Raw genomic sequence first — 25,661 nt, 5'->3', positions numbered from 1 at the left:
GCAATGATGTCCTTGGTTCTCAGGCTGGAAAAGGATTGTTTTGTCTAACTACCCTGTGAAGAGAACTTGCTAACACTTTATTTGAAGTTCAGAGTTATATATTAACACAGTACAGAATCTGGAAAATATGAAAGCTAAAACTTAGGGCATCATTGCTGCCCTGAGGATTTGCTCCCATTGTGGAGTTCTCATCCTGTACAGCTCCTACTTATTGTGGGTGAGCTTCTACGTGCAAGAGCAGCTGTTGAACTGGGACTGTTCCAACAACCTGACCTCACTGGGTAGGGGACCCCAACCTCCTCCTCCTTCCCAGAGGGTGCGTCACCCAGCTGTGTGTGACAGCTGCTTGCACAAGTCTGGCTGCCACTGCCTAGCTCAGCTGTTTTTCTGACACTGCTTCAGGCTTTTTGCTACACTTTACCCAGCACCCTGTCTGCCTGACCCCCCATGGTTCCTGCCATGGCTGCAGAGTTTCTGCTACATTTTGTTTGCTATCCTGGGGCCTGCTTGCCTCTGCCATTCCAGCTTGCTGCTCTGAGGTTCCTGCTACAATCCATTATGCCTTTCGGAGGGGCACTGAGACCAGCTCCCCCTGTGGGTTTGTAAAGGAAGCTCCTTTTCTATCTCTCCCACCGGCTTGCCCACCATTGGCTATGTGGAGAGAGGCAGCTGAACTAGCACCAGAGTGCCCTCTGCAGCCGTGGGGAATCATTGCAACTGCCCTGCCCAGCCAGGAGCCAACAGCACCTCCTGCTGGCTGTGGCCATAACTACACCAAAAGGGAAAGTGCTTTACAGCTGAGATAAGGCTGCTATTGGGTTTCTGGTTTTGGTTGTTGTTGCTCTTGCTTGCCTTATCATGTATATAGATATATTCTAGTAAAGAACTATTATTCCTTTTTCCATATCTTTGCCTGAAAGCATCATAATTTCAAAGTTATAAAAATTTGGAGCAAAGGGGGTCACATTTTCCATTCCAAGGGAGGTTCCTGCCTTCCTTGGCAAACACTTATCTTTCAAACCAAGACATGATGATTGCCCCACAAATATGGGGGCTAAATGAGTTTCTTCCTCTGTTTCAGAATCGATATTAATATACTTTCGAACCATTTATTTCAGGTGATTTTAAAATTTGGTAGGTATTTGCCTGTCAAAATTTGCTCTTCCACCAACCTCCTACTCGTTTTAACGACCATCTCTTTCCATACTATCAAACAACATTTCTAACATAGTATCTATATCCTTCCAGTCTGGGTCCTGAGTTTTAATCATAATTTTAAATGCTTTTGCCATTTTGTCTGGGTCATCTCGGTAGGTGCCAGCCATCAACTTCCAATTTTTAAGGTACATTAGTGAAAACTGCACTTTTACTGTAATTGGACTGTCTGCACCTACCGTCTGATGGAGGGGAGCTACTATTACATCTCTGTGTTTAGCTCTAGTTCTCCCTGCAATGAGGCTAAAACCCTCTGCTCCTTGATACATCCTCCCCATCCTCTCTATCTTCTCTTCTAGACTTGCCAATCCCCCCTTAATATCAGTCTTGGCAACCTGATTATCTGTTTCCCCATCCAACCTGTGATTAGGACTGACCATAAGATCTAAATCATACTCCTTTTTGAGGAGATGTTTAGAACAAATTTTTCTTATGCTGCACATAGAACAAGGTTTTAACCCTTTTCCTTGATTCTTTTTTTTCAAGAGCCAGATTAAAAGCGTCTGAGTGGGCTGGATTCAAGCCACAATCTTTCTGCCATTCCAGATGATTACACAAAGTGAAAAACATACCAGCATACATAACCTCATCCCATTTCTGTTCCCGTCTTAAAAACAACATTAACTGTAACAATGTATTATACTTGAATGTTCCATTTTGTGGCCACTTTTCTCCAGAGTCTAGTTTGTACAATGGCCACTATTATTTGCAAAACTTAATCAAATTCTCCTTGATAGCTGTTCTCCCAGGGAGCCCGCCAATCTTTCTCCAATGTCACAAAATGCAACCAAGTGGGAATTTTTTCAAAATTATTGTCTGCTACCCATCTCCAAATAGTAGATCCAAAATGTTACAATACAGATACAAATACAAAACAATTAAAACAATTATCAATCAATTGAAAAAACCAAGTCATACACTGAATTCCAGAATACCAAATAATCCACCAAACATGCTGGAAAATCTACATGCCTTATATGGTCAGGATTCCCAAAAAAATGCCTTAGTATTGAATGTGATCCTACCTGTGTCCCAGACTGGTCCGAAGAACTGTGGTCTTCTCCAGGAAAGTCTCGGTGCCAGCATGAAGATCCAGAGATCACTTGTATCCACAGGAGATCAGGCAGAGTGTCCCATCTGGCGGCCAGTAAATGATTCTGAAATCAGTCAGACAGAAACTTGATAACACAGTTTTGAGTATTAGAAAGCAGGCATTCTTTATTGCAGTGCTGGGTACTTGGAGGATCCTTCCTCTAATTGAGTGCGCTGAGCATCAGGTAAACAGTTTTTATCATACACACTGGTTACATAATCATTAGCTATCTCTGCTTACTTGATCTATATGTATTACTTTATTTTACATAGTCGCACCCCTTATTGGAAGTCCTTATATAGTCTTTTGGGGTCTTTGGTGGTCTTCAGTGTCCCATGTCCTAATTTCTAGGTGGCCATTCCTTGACGCCAACTCTTGAGAAAGTGCAATACCGTTGTTTTGCATGACTCCTGCTTTATCAGCCTTATCTACTTCTCCAAGTCTACATTGTTCCCTTTATTTGGTAAGAGTAAAATGTTCTGTTCTACTATCCTTATCAGTTTTTTTATTAAGTTTAGGAGACTTTTCACTTGTCTGTCTGATTTCTAGATGAGAAAAATATGGGAAAATGCAAAGCTAATTAGTCTATTCCTATTATCACATTCTTTTTCTTTTTGTAATATGGACAGATAGTTCCTTTGAAAGTCTTTCAAGGGTATTATTAGCACCTTCATAGCCTGGTAACTTCTTTGAAGGCTGATTGTAGTTTTGGCCCTTGTCACAGGGAATATATAATTCATTAAAAGTAAGTGCTTTTTTCCCAACACTGACTAGGAAACAAAGGGTTTTCTTCTTTTTCTGACTGGTTAGTTTGCAGATCACAAGTATACTTTAGCAGTTTTTTCTGATGTTAAGAAATAGCTACTGTCAGCAGCTTGTTACATACACATTACTTTGGTAATGCACCTTCTGCCTGTTGCGATAGTAACCTCAGAACCTCAGCAGCCAGAGAAATTAATTTTTACAAAAGTAAAGTAATTATAGCTACAATTAACTTCTTAGACTCGGTCTGTAGTGTAAATTTACGCAGTTACTAGGTTACTGGGGTTTTTTAAAAGTAACTTTATGCAATTTTTTTTTTTTGTTTGCTTTGTTTTGTTCCTTTGTAAAATGCTTAGCTTAGTACATACCATTTGGGTGAGAGGTCATAACCACAATTTGTCTCATCAAAATAAGATATTTCTTAGCAGGTGGTAAAAATAAAATCCTAGTGCCATGTAGTTCTGCCCTAAATTGTTTGCACAGTTGCTGCTAACTGTATAACTGACTCCTCAGTAATAATAGTGACTATCTGGTTTTGGACTCCACCTTAAGACAATGGTCAGGATGTTTCCAAGATCTGTATCTTTAATATATTTTTAAAATTTGAAGTTAATAAACTAACAAAACATGTTGTTGGCAATAGTTGGCAACACTTTTTGTGAAAGTCCATGTTTATGACAATTTCCTTGTTTGTTTGAAAGAGTGCATGTGTGTAGTAACTTCTTGTGTATACTGAACCAGCAGTTGTGTCACAATATCTGATTGCAGAATTTGTGCATGCATGTATGTGGTAAAGCTTCTAAGGGCTTCTAATTTTATCTAGGCATTGTCTTTTTTTTTAGTTAGACCCTTATCCTAAAATCCCTTATGCATGCCTGTTATGTGATTAAAATTTTTATATGTGCACATGTCGCGGGTAACCCAAAATGCTGTTGTATTCCATATCTATCTGTGCCCAAAAATTGTTAGTGCCTTTTTAAGACCCTGCAGCCAGAAAACAGAACTGGGCGAGGGGGGGAGAACTTTGCTGCGGTCCTTTTTTAAGTTGGAGCCTGGAAGCTGAGATGTCTCTCTCTCCTGGCAGCATTTGCTGACGGTGGAGGCTCCACTTTTGAGGGGCTTGTTTTGTGTTTTTTGGCTTTTTTTCTGGGCTTGCAAAAGTAGCCACTCAGAAAAACTGCATTTCACAATCAAAAACTGTTTTGGAGTGAACTTTGCAATGCAAGCCTCAGTCCCTGGGACCAGGTCACCCTGCATCGGTGCCAACAGGCCAGTTCTTTTTCCCCAACACAACTGCAGTGCAGAAGACAGCAGCACCAACACCAGCGGACTCCAGCGGGTGGCAGGAGGAAGCAGCAGGAGACAGTGCTTACTTCACACATGCCGGCAAGTCTTCATCTGCCACTAGAACTGCTCCGCAAGCTTCTACCTTCCCAGAAGGGTTTGCCACCATCCTTCTCCCTTGTCTCCCAGACCGTGTGATCACCTGTAAAGGCTGCCATCTTGGGGGAAGGGTCAGATGCCATTTTCCCTGTCTCCTTACATGTGGTTGCCAATGGCAGGAGCCAGTTTGGAAAGGGAATTTGTACCATTTTAGGTGTCTGTTCTCTGGGAGTTTGTGAGATTTAGCAATTTTGTATCTAGTGATTATTTACTGGGGTTTTTTGCCTGTTGCCGTTTTGCTTGTTAGTAAACTGTTATTTTTTCACGTATGTCTATTTGTATTTCACTTCTCCTTATTGGTGGAAAGGGATTGGTTAAAACAAAGGGAAAGAACTCAGAGTGTTTCCCTTTAAATTGTCTTAAACCAAGATTGCATGTTTTCTCACATGAGTACTGTATTTGTCAGTAGTTTGATTAGAACTTCAGTAGATGAATGCTTTAAAAGCCATGGTGAATTGTCTTTAATAGGTAATGATAAAAAAAAAAATTCATTTTCTGATAGTATTCACTTTTACTCTTCATCCAGAGTAGTCTGAATTCAGCGATTCTAAAGACATTTCATGTAGCCTTATCATTTTGTTATATAACTTTTAAATTAAATGTCCTCTTCTGGTTGCAAATAAACCAGTGGAAAAGGTAGCTCCATTCTGCTTCCCTGCTGGAGGTTACAAACTTCCCAGTCTGTATCAGTCAAACAAGCTGAAATAATTTTCACAGCAACAGATCATGGAGACATTGCACAAGAGCAAGAGTTAAGCATGGACTGTGACTTATGGAAAAAGGTGTAGTTAGAAGCAGCTGGAGTGAGGATTTGGCCTGCACAGTTGCAGTTGGAAAAGGTGCTTGATGTGTTGATGTTTTCATTTAAAGCTGCTGCTTGTGCCAGAGACAATACCAGTGTGATTGTCATTACTGTTCTCTATTATGTGCTCACTGTCAGGATGCTAGGCATCCTCATGTGTCAGGAGGGAATATGTGGATTGAAACTTATTCAAGCCTGTTGCTCTCTTCAATACTCTTCTGCTAGCTGTTCAGTTCTTATACTCTTTATTGAGCTTAGCCATGTATATGCTCCTCCCATGCTGGACTGGCTAACTCAGAGATATTCGCACTCTTAATGAACTCAGATAAAATCATTTACATCACCAATTGATCCACTCAACTCATTGATCCAACCTGATATGAAGAATCCTTGAATATAATTCACTGCAATAATAAAGACTTATAAAATATGATCAACCAAATCTATGATAAACCCTTTATCAATGAGTTATCAAAGGTGGAGCCTCAATTTGAGTGCTGTATGCAGTTTGGTGCCCACAATTTAGAAAGAATGTGAAGGTCTTTCACTGTGTCCAGAGAAGGACCACCAAGCTGGTGAAAGGGCTGGAAGGCATGTCCTGTGAGGAGCAGCTGAGGACTCTGGGTTTGTCTAGTTTGGAGAAAAGGAGGTTGAGGGGTGACCTCATGGCTCTCTGCAGCTTCCTGAGGAAGAGACATGGAGAGGGATGTGCTGAGCTCTTCTCCTTGGAATCCACTGACAGGGTGTGTAGGAATGGTTCAAAGCTGCATCAGGGGAGGTCCAGATAAGGAAACATTTATTTACTGAGAGGGTGATCAAACACTAGAAGAGGCTTCCTAGAGAGGTGGCTGATGCCCCAAGCCTGTCAGTGTTTAAGAGGCAATGCCCTTAATAATATGCTTTCAGTTTTGGCCAGCAGTGAAGTGGTCAGGCAGTTGGACTACATGATCGTTGTAGGTCTCTTCCAACTGGAACTATTCCATACTTTTCTAAAAAAATAAAAATCTAAATGTTCTGTATTATTGTAACAGCTATGATAATATTTGAAAATTGTGTGTGCTGGTAGTGTGCATTTAGGTTATAATAGTATTCCAGTAATCTTTTCCTTTTATGTAAATATCCACTTTTATTAATTTCTACTTTCCATATTCCTGCTCAGCATTTTGAAATGGTCTGTCAACCTAATAAGTTACTTTAAAAAAATTATGCCATTACCCCATTCCTTCTAATGGAAAATGTGTATGCAGTTCTAGAAAAATAAAAGTATACTCTTACATGGTTAATACAAAAGTCATTTTAATGGTATTGAGCATGTCTGATGATTTGTTCTACTGGCATTTTGGGAAGACTGTACATGAGTAAAGAGAAACAATTAATTGCTGCTATATTCCAAAATATTCAGATGTTGTACAAAGCAGTGGGTGCAGTAGAGCAGAAATACTCTGATGACAATCCCTATGATACACACGCTTACCCACTGATGATTTTTAAAAAAATTAATTATATTATTTTGAATCAGAGGGAACATGAGCTTTAAAGAGAAATATAAAGAGATTTTATTGATTTTAGTGTTTTGAATGAAATTTTGTATTGCTGATGCAGACAAAGCTTTCAGACTGATTGTCAGAAACATGTTCAATTCCCTCTAAGTTGATAAAATAATCAAAAGTTATATCAACTGCGAGCAACTAAGTACGATGCAGCAGCTCACTCCCCTGCTTTTCTCTTTCCCAGTGGGATAGGGAGGAGAATCGGGGGGAAAAAAGTAAAACTCATGTGTTCAGATAAGACCAGTTTAATGAAACAAAGTAACATATAATAACAATAATAATGATAATAGCAATAATTATAATAAAAATGAGAGAGAGACTGGAGCACTCCTTTTAATTCCCTTTCCTCTTTTATGTCATTATTGCTTTTTTTTCCTGTTGTACTTCTTCCTATCCCACACCTCATTTCTTTTCCTAAGACTACCTTTCTCTTTTCCTCAGTGACATTATGGTCTCACTGTCTTGCATTCCTGTTGTTTCTTCCCATCTATAGTTACCTTAACGACTTGGACCGAATAGCAGATTCAGCCTATCTGCCAACTCAGCAAGATGTGCTTAGAGTTCGAGTCCCAACAACAGGGATCATTGAATACCCATTTGACTTACAAAGCGTCATTTTCAGGTAGAAAAAAGTTTAACACCTGTTTGTTTTGTGTGTTTTGTTTCCTTTTACATTAGTAATACCATGTATAAGATATTGGTCAAATATACAAATGAGTCAATGTTTTTTTAAATTTGAGCTTGGTGTTAATTTTATTTTCATGTTTTTGTCCATATGTGATTAGCAGCTGTTGTTAAAAGTGTAAAGAGAATGAGAGACAGATTTGTCTTTTTCTGAAGGTAGTTATTATTGATAGAAAATCTGGAAGTAATTTTTCAATAAAATTAGTACAAATGTCTATTATGAATAATTATGAAATGGAAAGGTACCACTTCTGTACTTGATTTTTATAGAGAAGTGATATTTTGCAAATGTAATGCCATTCTTACAATTTTTCCCACAGCTCATTTTGAGGGCAAATACAATTGCTAAAGAATAACTATGCAGTTACAAGTACAAGTTAGACACCTGAGTGTCTAGTTACATTGAGATCCATAATAAATTTGGAGTACACTCTGCCAGCAAATTTGAGTTTCTATTTTGGCTAGTAACAACTTCAGTAAAACAGATTATATACTATTTATACTCTTAAAATTGGGCAGCCTTGACAAGTTTGGAATTTTGACTGGCAATTTCTTGGGAGAATGGCAGGCCACCAACTAAATTCCGTGGATGCATTTCTGCTGAATATGCAGAGCATACATTCTAGAATTGTGACTCAAAATCATAAGTGTTTAGAATAACAGAAATTTGAGGGCTTTGAGACCCATAATAATTTAAATTCAGAAAGCAGATCAAACTAAAAAGCAAATAGGATAACTTATTTATTTACAACACATTCCATTAGTCTTTAATATGAATGATAACTGTTTTAAGAAGAAGAAAATTGTTTTCAATTAAATTCTTGAATTCAGTGTTTCATGTGTTTGTATGTTTATCTGCAAAGGTATTTGTGGAGTTGATGCGATCATTGTTAATTTTGCAGAATGGTGGATGTAGGAGGCCAACGATCAGAAAGAAGAAAATGGATACATTGCTTTGAAAATGTCACATCTATCATGTTTCTAGTAGCTCTTAGTGAATATGATCAAGTGCTTGTGGAGTCCGACAATGAGGTAAGCAAGCATTAGCATAAATCACCAATTTTAAAGAAAAAAAACCCCTAAAATTAATTTTAAATTTTATTTGAAAATTGATTAAAACACAAATTTGTAGAGAGTTTTGGTATGTGTGTTTTTACATGTATATTTGGATATTAATTTTTTTTTACCAGTAAAGTTTAATGATAGATTGAATACTTCATGCTAAGCAGCAAAACAAAAGGTTGCTAGTCCTTTTAAGACGCTTTCAAAGCAGGCTGGCTTGTTTTCCAAATATCTACCAGCAGTTGTATGCAACTGCATGGAATGAAATGAGAAGTTCTTCATGGATTAAGATGCTAATCTTCAAATAATATGATACAAACTAATCTCTTCCATGGAAGGTCAGTGGAACCCATCTATTTTGTGTTAAAGGTGGAATAGCTGACGGAAATGTTCTTATTGTAGCTATTTGCATGGTTAATGTTGTGTAGCAAAGCCATAAAAATACAATGGGAATTAAAACAAATTTCATATATTCTTTGCTAGAACAGACCCTATAGTAGTAAACTTCATTCCATTGACTTAAAGTATAGGATTTATATTGGCTTATATTTCCTACTTCTGTTTCTATTTCAAAAGATAACAGAAGTAAAAAACTCATGGGTGGTGATACATGAACTAAGTAGGAAAAGTGCAGGAGTACCCAGTGTTATGTACACAATTTTAAAAAGTAGGGGGGAAATTTAATGTTTGGACTTTTTCTTTCATAAAGACTATTCCCATTATTCATCAAACTTACATGAGTTACTCACCAACACTGTTCTATGCAAGTTTTTAGCATTCATTTACAAAATTTAGGTGAAAAATAGAAAACATTTTGTTGTTCTTCATGACTGTATATATATGTTGATTTCATTATTTAAGAGAAGGGTTGATATACCAAGGTAAAACATATGTCCTGGGGCAGTCATGATTGTATTCTCAACTTTTTCGATATTAATTTTTTTCAAGAAAGACTAGGAGTTCTGAGAGCTTTTAAATTTATACTTTTCCCATAAAAGAAAGAAATCTCATTACAGTCTTTATATCATCAGACATCTCCTTAAAATGTACAGATGTTACAAAGAAAAAAAAATCAGTTGCTTATACAGTGAATATATCTTCTCATTTATTTTTGTATTTTTTTTAACTTGGAAGGTATCAGAATGCTTTTATTTTGTTTTGTAAGGCATATATTTGATGTTGTGGTCGAAACAGCAATGGAGTCTGGTAATACATCATAAAACAAAGCTTAATTGAGAAAGAAAGATGAACAAAAATTCCCCCATATAGCAACTCACCCAATCACCAATAGTGAGTACGGGATCATAAGCAATGCCATGGCTCTGGTGGACTGCCAGGGACATTTGATGTCAGGGTCATCTGGCAGAAACAGCCAATCATGCAAATGCATTTTAAATGTGGAAAAGAGTTTTGACAATGTAGGTCGGAGGCAGAGTGTTGGCAGACTTTCTAAGATAACAGTATTGGTTAAGGGACAGGGTGTCAGAAGGCAAGATGTCACTTCCACCCTGTGATTCTCTCAAATCATCATTTGACATGGAGTTATAGGCAAGGGTTTTATTTTGATGGGTTGTTAGTTATATAATAATCTAGGTGAGGTTGGTGTTCCAACACCTACAGGGTATGTTATACAGTCAGAGTTTGAAAGGTGGTGTATCACAAGACAGGTACTGTAGAATCACCTCTATCAAGTATCAGTTGTGCAGGCATCTGGAGGTGATTACTGTTATGAATGGAGAGGAGAGCTTAAGTCCTGCCTTTGACTCAGATTTCTGGCAGTAGCTCTGTTGGGGGGAGGCCTGCACCCCAGATCCCTCTTGCTCGTGCGTTCTTAATCATAGCCAAGTCAGTAAATTACAAAATGAATAATTTATTTACTAGACACAAATTTAACAGATATAAGACTTTTACAGATTACTTCCTACACAGGATAAACAAAAGAAACACTACTAGTAGATAAACAATAGAGTGCACAAGTGAGTTACCTATTATTACAGCTAGCGAAGAAATAGTATAAATTAGGATTCAATGTATCTTACCATCCAATTTCTGATGGGGCACACATAGGATCCTTTCCTCTTGTTTCCAGAAAAGTAACCACAAAGATGCGTCCAAGTTTTGAGAAGTCCTATGCATTTCCAGGGAGTGTGTAGGAGACTTCTACCTCCGTGAAAATTTGTGTAGCTTTTATAGTTGTAAAAGTAGTGCCTTTCAGTCTAGGATTCCTGGCTTATCTCTCTACATCTTGCTCTCAAGGCAAGGGATGTTTATTATCAGCTGGGGATATCACCTCCCTCAGTAATTCATGTGAGGGGAGAGAATGTCCGGAGCTATGCACCAGCTGATGCACAGAGAAGATAAGCAGATAAGTTTTTTTGTGGTAGAGAGGGGATGTCCTGCCACAATTGCTACTGCATTTTCCCAATTGCTGTGAGAGGCTGTGAAAAAGATTACAACCAGCTTTTGTTTATATCTAGTGGCCCTAACCCCAGTCAGGGAGTGGCTTGACATGACTGGAAAATGTTTTATAACACAGTCCACAACCCCATACACTGATATGAAACAAAACATAAATAATGACAAATTAGATAATTTCAAAAAGCACAGCCAAAATATTTTGACAGATGCCCTGAGATATGGGAACTAAGAGGTAAGCCATGACCACAATTTGCCAATTCCCCAATGAATATCTTCAGTTGCTACCTGGTGCAAGGGCTTTAGTTGTTCCTGGATTTTCTTAAGGTCAGTCTAAATGCATAGATTTTGGCTGACACAGACACAGCAAGTAGTATTTACTAATGTGCAAATCCCACTTTGTCAAGTACTCTGAAGCTAGTGGTTTTGAACAGTAGTCTGTGGTACTTGAGCAACTTCTTGCTGCAGTGCTTGGATGGCATCAATTGTTACATTTTCTATATTTTCCAGAGTAGCAGAGAGATTGATGATTGCTTTCTCCAGCTCAGAGACCCCTAGACAAGGAAGTTCAGGGAAGCTGGTGAAATATGCATGCTCATTCTACTAAAGGGTTAAAAACCACACCAGTGTCACAGGGCATCAGGATATTTATGGACATGAGTCTTGAAGAGGTTTACTTCAACATGCATTGCAGGCACGATTAGTCTGGGTGCGTTGTTGAAGTGAGGGGGAGAACGACCATCCTATAATGCATTGAACTCCAATTTATTGATCGATCAGTCACTTTAAATAACAGTGTTAATTAACTTCATGCATATTCCAAAATCCAGGTTTACGATAGGCTAACAGAGAAAACTCTAACCACTCCTTTTGTTTTACAATACCGACAATTGTTTACACAAAACAAAACCAGTGTTCCCACTGTGATATGAACGGTTCCCAAAACTTCCATATCTGTTCCCAGGGTGCCATCTTTTCCCAGAGAGGGTGTTTCACTTGTTATGGGAAGACTGCCTGAGAACCTTATTGTTTATACAATGATGACTGAGAGAGTCTAATTGTTTATAGAAGTCAGACTGGGAACTGCTTTTGGGACTGCTTTGCAACTGCCTTTTACTTTTCTCTCAATTGCATGGCTTCATGGCCTTTTTCTTTAAGCCATGTTTGAACTAAACTCCCGACATTTCCCCCGTCTTTTTCTTTTTGAGAAAGGAGGTTAGTTTGCCACATTTTCTCTATCATCCTACTAACCATCTTTTGGATACAGCTACAGAAACAAGGTAAGATAAGTAAAAGCAATAAGAGTACACCTAATATCCCTATAGCATATTTTACAAGGTTTCTTAGCCATGGTCCCAATCCTAAACTTTTAAGCCACTCATCAATTCCCAATCCTTCTTCTTCTTAAGCCTGTTAAGCCCTAATTGTAGCTCTTTTAACTTAGCATGAATAGATACAGAATGATCAGACAAGTTCATGCAACACATCCCTTCAAACTCTTCACACCCATGGCCTTGTGCTAGTAGTAAGAAATCTATGGCAGCTCTATTTTGCAAAACAGTGTAATTAACACTCTGTACATCTGCAGTTAACATATCTAATATCTGTGATGTCTTATTCAATTCATCCTTAGTCCAACACCCTATTTGTTTTGCTAGAGTCATTGCTTTGCTTGCAGCACCCCATGGTAGGAGAGCTGAAACCATCACTTGTTTAAATTTACTCCAGAACCATGGATCTCCTATTTGACTACAGTCTAAGTTATGTAAGCTGCACCTTTGCTTGCTTGTCTTATGACTTAGTTGCATTAACACAGATATATTAGGGTGGAATAGTGATAACTTGCCTAAATAACAAGGTCCACCCTGAGGTTGGGCTGGTATTCCATTCCAGGCTCTATCTCCACAAATTAGAAATATTCCTGTAGGTAATTTCTTAGGTGTCATGATATTAGAGCCTTTACATTGATTATAAAGCTGTTTGGACACTATGTCTGGGCTTAGAGATGAATCCAGAGTTGCCCATGTTTGTTTATGCGGACTCATCTTTTGAGAATTAGAGTAATCAAAGCTGAACCATCCAGCGTTGGAAGTGCTGGTCATGCTAGCATTTGCACTTCCAAAAAGCTCCAACTCCTCAGGTGGGGAATGCAAAGGAGTATTAAGTGATTGAATTAGCAGACATTGGCGGTAGCAGTCACTCTGACTGGCAGTATACCCTTTTTGCGCAGGCAATTTAATATTTACCATATTGTGCATACATAAGGCACGGTTATTAATAATACTGCAGAATTCTTGAGGAGACCATACTGGCAATGCTGAGACAAAGCGACGACTGATTAATCTGTCCAGCAAGTGTTATTCATACATTATCTCTAGGTTGATTAAAATGTGTTACCATTAATTCTTCAGCTACTATTACACCTAGCAATATAACAAAAGTAAACCTCATTTTTCTGTTTTTATTTTGACCTTCTTTTTCTTATCAGTTTTTAACCTTACTGTTCCCGATACCTGAAGACCACACCTTTGTAACCTTCTAATGCAGTTATCTAATGCTTGATTGGGATCTCCTTTTATAGGCCCTACAACAGAATGTTGTGTTAAAGGCACCAGTTTTCTACACCTTACAGAGGTTATATATGATGCACTTTGAGCTTTAACCCTTTTCAAAATACACTGTACCTCCCACCGGTAATAAGCCAAGATTTTCTGCTCATGTGATTCATAAAGATCTAAAGCTGAGGCAGTGTTTAATCCTGTTTCATTCCGTAGTGCCCACTCCCAATTATGTTCCAAAGTATGTCTATAATTACAGGTATTACACCATAAATGAAAAAGTGACAACTGATCCACCCAAAAGGTCCTGTCACAACCCCCACAGCACAGTGCCGCCCAAGCAGCACAATTTGGGCTGTGACATTCAAGACAGTTCTCCTTTGCCGGTCCTTTTATATGGAAAGATGATAATGATTCAATAATGTCAATCAGTTCCCTGGTCGTCCGGCAACAGCGTTTTATCCCAAAGGGTTAAAACCACCCCCAGCTGAGCCACAATGCCCGGCCTTATCAGGCATTGCAGGGTAGGTGGTAATTGGACTAAGAAAAGAAGGCTGTTAGCTGTTTTCATTCATGTGAACCTGGAGAGGAGGTGAATGGCAAGTCTGAAAACGATCCTTTCTGTCCTTGAGATTTTCACATCCACCTTTTCCTTGGGTTTCTCAGAAAAGTTCAAAATCAGTTTTACAGTCTGTAATCCTTTAGTCATTTGGCTGAAATGGCATCAGCTGGGCGATTCTCAGTCCTTTGTTGATTTGGAGTGGTGAGAAAGTAGTATGCACTTGAAGCACTTAAAATACTTAACTTAGCAGACTTATTTTCAAATTAATAGAACTTAACTGGTTTCAAAATTCTATGGGCTAACTGTGCTACACTCTTTGCAACATAAGAATAGGCAATTCTAATAACTAAATAGTATTTTCAGCTAGCAAGGTTTCTCTGATGTTCACAACAACACTTTGAACACAAATCATAAAATAAACACCTATCGTAAAAGCATAAATCTATCTAACATCACTTAAACTTAATAGCACTTATACTTAAAATACTTAAACTTAAAATATTTAAACTTAATAGAACTTAACATTACTTAAACTTATCTTTACTTAAACTTAACAGATTTTTAAATCAACAGAACTTACATGTAAAATCTCTTAATTCTAACAAAACTTAACTATAACAAAACTTAACTGATTTTAAATAACAGACTTATTTGTAAATAATGTAAGATCAAACTTAACAGAATCTAACTTATCTTAAACCTAATATGATTTAACCTTAACAGACCTCGAACTTAACAGAAAATAAACTTAACAAACTTAACCTTAATAGTATTTAGCATTTAATTTAACTTAAACTACTTAATAACAGATAAAACTTACTATAGACATAAAATATAGCATTTACTATAACTTACTTACAGGCCTGATTCTAAAATATTAAGCTAAAATAACTTTGTTCACGTGTTTGCTATAGCATTTCTATATCAAAAAGCACACTCACAACATCTCACTCATACAATCAGTCTAACATATCTTAAAATTTTTAAACTTTTCAAAATATAATTCTAGAGTCTGATGTTCCACTGACTGAGCCATCTGGGCTTCTGATGTTAAAGTCTCTGCCAATACAGGCGACTTCAAGACAGCACAACCAATGCCGAGCCAAACCGGCCGAAATTTGACCCATGCATACAGTACGCTGATTCCTGTTTCAGTCTCTGCCAGGAAGAACTAAAGTGCCTTTAACTTTCCTTGTTTACCATCACTTGTTTCTTAATTTCAACAGGGATCTTTTCCTTTTGTTGACAAAAGTTACATCCATTAGGCTGTTAGGTCTTAAACTGAAGCTTTTGCCGGCTGTGGGGGGAGGGAGAAATGCTCCTGCTGCAAAAAGCACTCCAGTCCCGCGGCGCGTGTGTCGGAGCGGGCGAAACCCCCCCCTGCGCTGGGCTCTTTGTTTACTCGCCGGCAGGCTGACTCCGCTGCAGGCACCGCTGCACCCGTGGCGGCTCCCCCCGCGGCGGCTTCGCTCTCCCCCCGCGGCGGCTTCGCTCTCTCCCGGGGCGGCACGCCTCGGCTCCCGCGGCGGCGGCTCCGCTCTCCCCGCCGCTGCCTCCGCTCTCCCCGCCGCTACAGCGCAGCATTTCAGGCGGTCGCTCGCCGCGGCTGCTCGCCATGGCAGAGTGCCCGTGCCAAGTTCGGAGTAGCACAGACTCGGAAGCGCCACGAGCTGCAGCCGCTGTCTTGCACTCAGAGAGATAGTAAAATAGTGCACCATATATCACTCGCCATGGCCTGCTTAGCTTCTTGGCAGTTTTACCACTCTCTAAAGCAGCCTCTGACAATAAATCACCGAATTCACGCAATTCCGTTAACTCGTAAACTGTGTGGGGATTCACAAAGATTCCCCGTTCCAGACCATAAGCCAAAAGACCTTGCAATTCCTTCCGTAAGTCTATTCTCTTAATTTGCCTTTTTTGCAAAAACATAATAAAAAGTTCATATGCGGCTTGTCTTTCCATACCTCTTTTTAAGTGCGCACTTTCACCTAGCAGCGTTTTCCCATACTTATGCCTCACAAATCAGCTGGTCCCATCTATATGGTCGCCAGGGCACGGCGCGTATCGGCGGCTTTTTTTTCCTCCGCTTTGGTTTCGCGCTTATCTGCCGCTCCGGCTGCTTAGGAGCCCGAACCAGTCCTCACTTCTCGTGGTGTTCGCAATCACCGTGGTGTTCGCGATCGTCGTGGTGTCCGCTATCACGTCCGGGTGTCACCATTTGTTGAAGTGAGGGGGAGAACGACCATCCTATAATGCATTGAACTCCAATTTATTGATTGATCAGTCACTTTAAATAACAGTGTTAATTAACTTCATGCATATTCCAAAATCCAGTTTTATGATAGGCTAACAGAGAAAACTCTAACCACTCCTTTTGTTTTACAATACCGACGATTGTTTACACAAAACAAAACCAGTGTTCCCACTGTGATATGAACGGTTCCCAAAACTTCCATATCTGTTCCCAGGGTGCCATCTTTTCCCAGAGAGGGTGTTTCACTTGTTATGGGAAGACTGCCTGAGAACCTTATTGTTTATACAATGATGCCTGAGAGAGTCTAATTGTTTATAGAAGTCAGACTGGGAACTGCTTTTGGGACTGCTTTGCAGCTGCCTTTTACTTTTCTCTCAGCTGCATGGCTTCATGGCCTTTTTCTTTAAGCCATGTTTGAACTAAACTCCCGACAGTGCGTAGACCTCCTCTCTCTCCATGGGAGCATTGTCATGGCACAGCTGCTGCACAGCCAGTATAGGCCAGGGGCACCTATTTTGATAAGGTCACAGCAGCAAGTGGTGTCTTTCAGGCAATTGTCAATATTGGCATGGTAGGTTTGCATGGTGTAAGATGAATCCTGTTGCATGGTTTGTTATTGTTCATGGGACAGATGATAGCCCATAAAGTTTTGGAGGGCATAGAATTCTGATCCATGATTTACCAAAGTGGCAGTCAGTAGTCAGTTTTTGAGAGACTAGCCTAAATAGAGTAATATCTAACAAAGATTTTTCATGCACAGCCCCACAATTCCACCAATACCAGCATTCCTACCGCAGGAAAACCTTGGTTCACAGATGCAGTATGCTATGTACAAATCCAACAATCAGTTCCCTTCCTGACATTCACCGTCAGCTGAGAGAATTAGCAAGTTAGGATACCAACCGACAAGGTTCTGGTGTACCTCTTGGGGAAGAGTAGCTTGAAAGATGCTCTGCAAAAAAGGACCTGGGGGTGTTGGTCAACAGTTGGCTGAATATGGGCCAGAAGTGTACCCAGGTGGCCAAGAAGGCCAATGTCATCCTGGCTTGTGTCAGTGTCATGGTTTAACTCCAGCCAGCAACCAAGCCCCATGCAGCCACTCTCTCACTCCCCCACCAGTGGCATCTGGGAGAGAATCAGAAGGGTAAAAGCCAGAAAACTCATGGGTTGAGATAAAGATAGTTTAATAGAGAAAGCAAAAGCCATGCACACAAGTAAAGCAAAACAAGGAATTAACTGCTTCCCGTGGGCTGGCAGATGTTCAGCCATCTCCAGGAGAGCAGGGCCCCATCACACATAATGGTTACTTGGGAAGACAAATGCCATCACTCCAAATATCCCCCCCTTTCTCCTTCTTCCTCCCACTTTATATACTGAGAATGATGTCATATGGTCAGGAATATCCATTTAGTCAATTTGGGCCACCTGTCCCGGCTGTGTCTCCTCCCAACCTACCATGCACCCCCAACTTCCTTGCCAGCATGGCAATACAAAAGCAGAAAAGGCCTTGGCTCTGTGTGTGCCCTGCTCAGCAACAGCAAAAACATCTCTATATTATCAACCCTGTGTTCAGCACAAATCCAAAACACAGCCCCATACCAGCCAATGGGAAGAAAATTACCTCTAGCCCAGCCAAAACCGTCACAATCAGAAATAGCAGGGCCAGCAGGACTAGGGCAGTGATCATTCTCCTGTACTTGGCACTGGTGAGGCTGCACCTTGAGTACTGCATGCAGTTTTGAGCCCCTCACAACAAGAAAGACACTGAGGTGCTAGAGCGTGTCCAGAAAAGGGCAATGAAGCTAGTGAAGGGTCTGGAACCCAAGTCTTATGAGGAGCTGCTGAGGGAGCTGGGGATGTTTAGTTTGGACAAAAGGAGGCTCAGATGAGAACTTATTGCTCTCTACAGCTACCTGGAATGAGGTTGTAGGGAGGTGGATATCAGTCTGTTGTCCCATGTAAGAAGCAATAGAACAAGAGGAAATGGCCTGAAGTTGCACCAGGGGAGATTTAGATTTGACATTAGGAAAAAATTTATACATCAAAGGGGTTGTAAAGCATTGGAACATCGTACCAAGAAAAGTGGTTGAGTCAGCATCCCTGGCAGTATTTAAAAGATGTATAGGCATGGTGCTTAAGGACATGGTTTAGTGGTGGACTTGACAGTGCTGGGTTAATGGTTGGACTTGATGATCTTTGAGGTCTTTTCCAATCTAAATGATTCTATGATTCTATGACTATCCTTAAGAACAGTATCTACAGCATATTCAAAAGAGGGGCATGCTTGGAATAACCAACAAGAGTACAAGTAAAACAACTACAGTAAACAGCAATATAGCAGGAGGATTTTTCCAGATTGTTGTGGTTGAGATGAAGACAGTTTAAGAGGTAAAGCAAAAGCTGTGCACACCAGCAAAGTAAAATAAGAAATTCATTCACTACTTCCCATTGATGGGCATATGTTTAGCCATTTCCAGAAAAGCAGGGTTCCACCATGTGTTAACAGTTACTTGGGAAGACAAATGTCATAACACTGAATGTTCCCCATCCCTCTCCCCTCATCCTTCCCATATATTCTTGTCCACCTCAGCCTACTTACTGGCAGGGCAGTGTGAGAAGCAGAATAGGCCATGATGTTGAAAAAGCACTGTTCAGAAATAACTGTTGTCAGCACTGTTTTGGTCACAAATCCAAAACAGCACCATACGAGCTGCTATGAAGAAAATTAACTCTATCCCAGCCAGAACCAGTACACATATCAGTCTGTACATCCAGGATGGTCCAGTAATTGGGCTGAGTGAATGGCTCCTGTCTCATTATGGATCTTATCACTTCCAGAAATGCAAAATCATTTTTATGACAGACCAAAGGGGCAGTATGTGGATCCAATGACTGCCAACCTGTCAGCCTCAGTTCCATGCCCAGGAAAATGATAGAACAGAACCTCTGAGAAGCTATGCTAAGGCACGTGGAAGACAGGGAGGTGATTCGAGACAGCCAGCACGGCTTCACTAAGGGCAAGTCCTGTCTGACCAACTCAGTGGCCTTCTGTGATGGAGTGACTACAGCAGTGGACAAGAGAATAGCTACAGATGTCATCTATCTGAAGTTCTGTAAGGCTTTTGACAGTGCCCCACAACATCCTTCTCCCTAAATTGGAGATACATGGATTTGATGGCTCATTTATTTATTGGATGAGGAATTGGCTAGATGGTTGCATCCAGAAGGTAGTGGTGAACAGCTCAATGTCCAGATATAGACCAGTGACAACTAGTGTCCTTCAGGGGCTGTATTGGGACCAGTGCTGTTTAATATCTTCACTAATCATATAGACAAAGGGATGGAGTGCAACCTCAGCAAGTTTGCAGATGACAAAGCTGAGTGGTGAGGAATGGGATGCCATCCAGAGGGACCTGGACAAGCTCAAGAACTGGGACCATATAAACCTCATGAAGTTCATCAAGGCCAAATGCAAGGGCCTGCACCTGGTTTGGAGCAAATATAAGGCCCCAAAAGCTCACTTGATGAGCCTCTTAAAAGGGCTTACAGTTTTTCATGCACTCTGAGTTAGATGTACGGAAAAAATACTGACAAAATATCCTCAAAAGGCCAAAACAGCAACAACATTTACTGGCAACATCAGAAAATCAGAGAACTTTGTCAAAAGTTTAAAGCAGCATTCAATCAGCATAAAACATTTCACAAAACATTAACTTAGTCCATTAGATGCAGCAGACTCCAAGCCCATTGGATTTTAAGTTACTCAAAACTCTGAGAAGAAGGAATTAGAAGAAGAAGAAGAAAGAGAGAAAGACAGAAAAGATATAGAAAATAACAAGTATAGCTTCCCCTCCTGGTTCCAGTGGTATTCAACTGATAGAAATCCCAAGAGGAGGTAGAGTTAAGACATATGCTTAACTGCTATGAAAGTCTGTCAGCCACTGAGAAGCCTTGAGCCAGCTCCAGCTGCACATTTCTGTACATTAACTATTCACAAATTTTTGTCTTTAGCCTTTTCACTCTCTACAGCTATCTGAAAGGTGGTTGTAGTCAGATGGATGTTGGTCTCTTTTTCCAGGCAACAACTGACAAAATGAGAGGACAGAGTCTTAAGCTGCACCAAGGGAAATTTAGGCTGGATGTTAGGAAAAAGTTTTTTATGGAAAGAGTGATAAAGTACTGGAATCATCTGCCAGGGCAGGTGGTGAAGTCACCATCCCTGGATGTGTTTAAAAAAAGATTGGATGTGGCACTCAGTGCCATGGTTTAGTTCAGGTGGTATTAGGGCATGGGTGGATCTTGATGATCTTCAAGGTCTCTTCCAATCTAGTGATTCTGTGATTTTCCATTGCAGCTGAAATAGGCTTTTGCTGAAAGCAATTTTGTGAGGTAGAGCTGGCTCATAAAATCAGAGCTAGAAATTGAACGAGGTCGAGGTATTAAATATTGCCTGCTCCCCACTGCTCCTGTCCTCTCTGCAGAGCCATACTGTCTTGCTTGGTTTTGGCAAGGCTTCCATCACATTGCATCTAAGGTCAAATCCCCAATAGAGGCCTTTCCCTATATTCCTTGTTATCCCATCTGTATTTCTAGAACTAGTTCATATTTCTTCAGCTGTACAAACAGGTAGTTAATGTGTTTGTAGGAAACAGTTTTCCCTTGGAGATTAGTTTAGCACTGGAAAAGGGAACCCAGGGAGGTGGTGAAATCTCCATTCTTGGAGGACTTACTTAGACAAAGCAATGACTGACTTGGCCTTGTGTTGCTAATAACTATACTTGAGTGAAAGGCTGGACTAGATGGACTTCAGAGGTTAATTTCAGTTCACACTTCTGATATAATATTCTACTGTTATTTCAGTGGTATTTCAGTGGGATATGTGTGAGTACTTACAGATGTTTACATTTCAATAGATTAATTATTTGACCATTGGTTGTTCAGTGGTAACTAATGGTCTCAGCAATGCATCAGTATACTTGCTACAGTCATGCTCTTTATGTTCTCTTATGTTATAAAAGTAACTGCTCTCATCTAACTGTGGTGTTTTACCATTGATAAACCTAACCCTTACTCTGAAGCTACCCATGTAGTCAAACTCTACATTGGGTAGGACCAGTGGTATTGTATGATAACTCTGATTCTGGAAATAAACTGTAAATTCCTGCTCCTAATGTTATAATGAGTAATTTATGGTGAAATGAAGGGAAAATTCTCCAAATGTAAGTGCCCCAGTATCTTAGTGCAAAGAATGTAGGAGGTTCCCTCTTGGGAAGAGCTATTCAGCAACAGATGTGCATATGATGAAATTTTCCTACTCAATTCCTAACAGACCACCTTACAATACAATTTCCCTCTTATGTCTAATGATAAGCAAAGGATCAGTTTTGCAGAAATACATACATATTTACAGTTAAATTTAGACTTAAGTACTTTGCTGAATCACAGAATGCTTGAAGTGGGAAGAGGCATCTCGAGATGATCTAGTCCAACCTGCCTGTTTAAGCAAGGTCAGCTAAAGCAGGTTGCCCAAGAATAATAATAAGACATTCATAACAGTAAGAAATTAATTCTCCTAATATTTATCTGGTAGGCTTAAATTGAATATTTATTAGCTACCACAAAATAAATTTACTGCACTTGTTTCTCATTGTAAATATGAGTGACAAGTTTAACAGTTTATAAAGTCATACAAATTGTAATATTTTCATTAAAAGTCCACTACTTTCTATTAGTATTCTATCAGTATTTAAGCTATAACATTTCATCTCTTTGCTTCTTTATTATGCCTCCACTTTCTTTTAAACTTTCTGATTCTATCAAAATACAAAAAGCAAGAGGTATTATTCATGTGAGCCTTTAAATAGAAACAAGAGGCTAATAGTTTTTCACAATAAAACATTTTAAATTCAAGTTTACAGTGATGGCTTTTGGGACAGTTTTTAAAAAGTGCTTAGAGTTTAATATGTGTTTAACAAAATCCTGTCTACCTTCCTTATAACAACAAGGAAAGGGAAAAAGCCTGATAAATATTTTTATATACTTCTGAAGGAGGGGCTCAGTTTTGGAAAGACCACCCACCCGAAGGTGGCAATTGCAGGGACAGAATGGAAGATCTAAATCCTACGAGATTGTCCTGGTTTAGGGCAAATTTTGGGAGGAAACTTTCGAATGGGGTCTCTCTAGAAAGCAAAACTCAAGTGGCCCCTCTCTCTACTGGTTTGGGAAAAGATTTCCTTGGAGAAAAGTGAAAAAAACTGTTTCTTTAACAAGCAAAGTACTCACAAGCATAAAAATGAATAATACTAAGCAATAAAACTTCTTGCTGTTTTGAAGAGATAGAAAATTCAGAAAGTCCTTGTCATGGAATGTAGCTCAGCTCTTTTAGTCTCTCATCAGTCTCTCTGTGCTGGAAAGTGCCACGGCCCAGGCCTGGTGGGCCACAGGTGCGAGCTCCTGGTGCTCTTTTGGGTTTTTAGTCTACGGCACGTTCAAACAATTTCAAGAAAAAGGAAAAACTACAGTCCAGGGAACTTCTCTGCCTCAGTTAGCAAAAAAAAAATAGCTATAAAGCAAAGGAGATCCCTCTCCCACTCTCTGTCTGTGCTGCAGACAACACAGTCTGTGAGAAGGATGTGGGGGAGCAAGTGCAGTTTCTGGTAACAAATTCTGCACTTCTTTTCTCCCCCTTGGCTCTTTGAACTAGTCTTAAAGGTGCAGAACTTCCTATCTAGCATAAACAGAATAGATGATTGGGGATCCAAGCATCATAAAGTCACCCTAGGACATTTCACTTCTTATCCTTATATCGTCAGCTTACTACTAAAACTAATATATATATATATATACAGCATACAGCTATATACAGACAATGGTAGTGATATTCATCAAACAGTAATATTTACACATGGTTCTTACTCCACAATTAGATCTTCCTGAGGTACACACTGTGTTGTTCTGTCTTTCTGCATTATCTACTATGTGCAACCTGGTCCCTGAGCAAAGACAACCCCACAGTCTCCGTTCTCGGCCTGTTGTCTCTGCCTGGTTAGGCTTAGGATGGCCTTGAGGCAGCCCGCGCTCCAAAGGACGAAAGCAGTCTTCAGATTTTTCAGTCTTCAATATTGTTTATTAATTCTTATCTACAAAGTTGTCTCCCAGCCTGACAGAGGTCCACACAGCAAGACAGCCATGGGCACACTGACCTCCCTCTGGGCAGTCGTCTATTTTTATACCAAAAACTACGTATATTTACCTTTACCTTCCAATACCTTTTACCCTTATTAACAAGTGCACATTTAGTGTGAACCAATCCCAAAGTGCCACCATCACCATCAAAGATGGATGACAAGAAGGAGAAGAAGAAGGACAGGACACACCCTAATTCCTCCATCTTGTCTCCTAAAACCCCCCTGTACCAAGATTCCAAAACCTGTGTTTTCATCCTGTAATTAATCAGTCCCTTCACCACTTATCCCCAAGTGATCCTCTCATCCTCACACAGGTGTCACATCCCGTGCAGGGTCAAAGTCTAACCACCAAGCACTTCTGGCAACATTCCAGGATTTCCGAGCCCCCCAAGGGTTATCTCGGCAACTCTGGACATCAGGAGTGATGTGCTGAGTTCCCACACCACAGATCAGTTTGTCTGTACTCGAAGCAGAACTGATTTAAACTGTTTTCCCTGATAAACTTCTGACATATCACTGGGACCTTGTCTCTGTCTACTGTATATAGGGGCTCAGATTGGGCAGGGCTTGCTTAGTTGGTGGAACTTTGGGTGTTATCTAACCAGGTGGCCTTTGATAGATGCTGCTCCTAATTTTTGAATGATCCTCCACCCAATGCTTTCAAGGTGGTTTTTAACAGTCCATTGTGCTTCTCTACTTTGCTTGCAGCTGGTGCATGGTAGGGGATATGGTATACTCACTCAATGCTATGTTCTTTAGCCTAGGTGTTGATAAGGCTGTTCTTGAAATGAGTCTTGTTGTCTGACTCAATCCTCTCAGGCGTACCATGCCTCCAAAGGACTTGCTTTTCAGACCTAACATAGTGTTATGGGCTGTAGCGTGAGGCATAGGGTAGGTTTCTAACTATCTAGTGGTGGCTTCTATTATTGTGAGCACATGGCGTGTTTGGGGCAGTGTGATGTAGTCAATCTGCTAGGCCTTTCTATACTTATATTTGGACTACTGACTATACCATAGGGGTTTCAACTGCTTGGCTCGCTTGATCACAGCATACGTCTCACAGTCATGGATAACTTGAGAAATACTGTCTATGGTTAAATCTACTTTTCGGTCTTGTGATTACTTATAGGTGGCATCTCTACCCTGATGGCCTGAGGCATCATGACCCTATCGAGCTAGGAACAACTCTTTCTTGTGTTGCTAATCTATCTTTGATAACTTCTATCTTTGCAGACTGATCTACTTGTTATTTCAGTCCTCTTCATTATCTCTGTTCTTGGGGACATGGGCATCTACATGGTGGACTTTCACAGATAGTTTTTCTACTCCGGTAGTGATCTTTCTACTCTTCAGCAGCCTAAATTGGTTTTCTCTTATGCTGCTAATTAGTTTTTTTCTACTTCTCCAGCCATCTCCACAGAGCATTGGCTACTATCTATGAATCCGTATAGAGGTAGAACTTTGGCCACTTCCCTCTTTCAGCAATGTTTAGGGTCAGTTGAATGGCTTGATCTACTTTTTCTTCTAGTAGCTTCTGTGACCTGTCATGTTGGGCTTTATATGGCTGCTTTGTATTTTTGTTTTATCTCTACAATGGGACAAGAACGATCAGTAAAAAGAGCATATCGTGTTTCTTCTGTTGGCAGTTGGTTGTATTGTGGAGCTTTTTCACCACGTTACTTGTTTTTGTTCTTCATCAGTGAGACTAAAGTTGTCATTTTTAGGCTAATTTGCAATTATCTTTAAAATCTCAGGGTGATTCAGTTTTCTATTATGGGCACGTTGTGTGATGAGAGCAATCTACTTGCTCCATGTCGCATTGGTGGCATGGTGGGTAGAGGGAATTTTTGCATTAAGCATCTACCCCAGCACTGGTAGTCAGGGTATGAGGAGGAGTTGTGCTTCAGTGGATATTACTTCTGAGGCGGCTTGGACTCTTTTATAGGCTGCTAAGATTTTTTTTTTCTGTTGGAGTGTAGCTGGGTCCAGACCTTTTGTAGCTTCAACTCCAGAATCTTAGTGGTCGACCTTGAGTTTTGTTGCAGTGCAAGCTGATCTGTAGTTAGCATTAATC

General features: G+C 40.0%; 1 protein-coding gene across 2 annotated transcripts in view; it reads left to right on the top strand.

The window, feature by feature from the left end:
- The window catches only part of LOC132086218 (guanine nucleotide-binding protein G(q) subunit alpha), a 201,048-nt gene that overhangs the window by 158,582 nt on the left and 16,805 nt on the right, over positions 1-25,661 (top strand). For both annotated transcript variants that reach the window (XM_059491707.1, XM_059491706.1), the window contains 2 exons: positions 7,359-7,487; positions 8,452-8,581. In XM_059491707.1, the coding sequence (XP_059347690.1) occupies positions 7,359-7,487; positions 8,452-8,581 (259 nt within the window). The remainder of the gene's footprint in view (positions 1-7,358; positions 7,488-8,451; positions 8,582-25,661) is intronic.

Source organism: Ammospiza nelsoni, chromosome W (assembly GCF_027579445.1).
Source record: "Ammospiza nelsoni isolate bAmmNel1 chromosome W, bAmmNel1.pri, whole genome shotgun sequence".
Classification (NCBI taxonomy): Eukaryota; Metazoa; Chordata; class Aves; order Passeriformes; family Passerellidae; genus Ammospiza; species Ammospiza nelsoni.
This window is presented reverse-complemented; position numbering and strand designations above follow the sequence as displayed.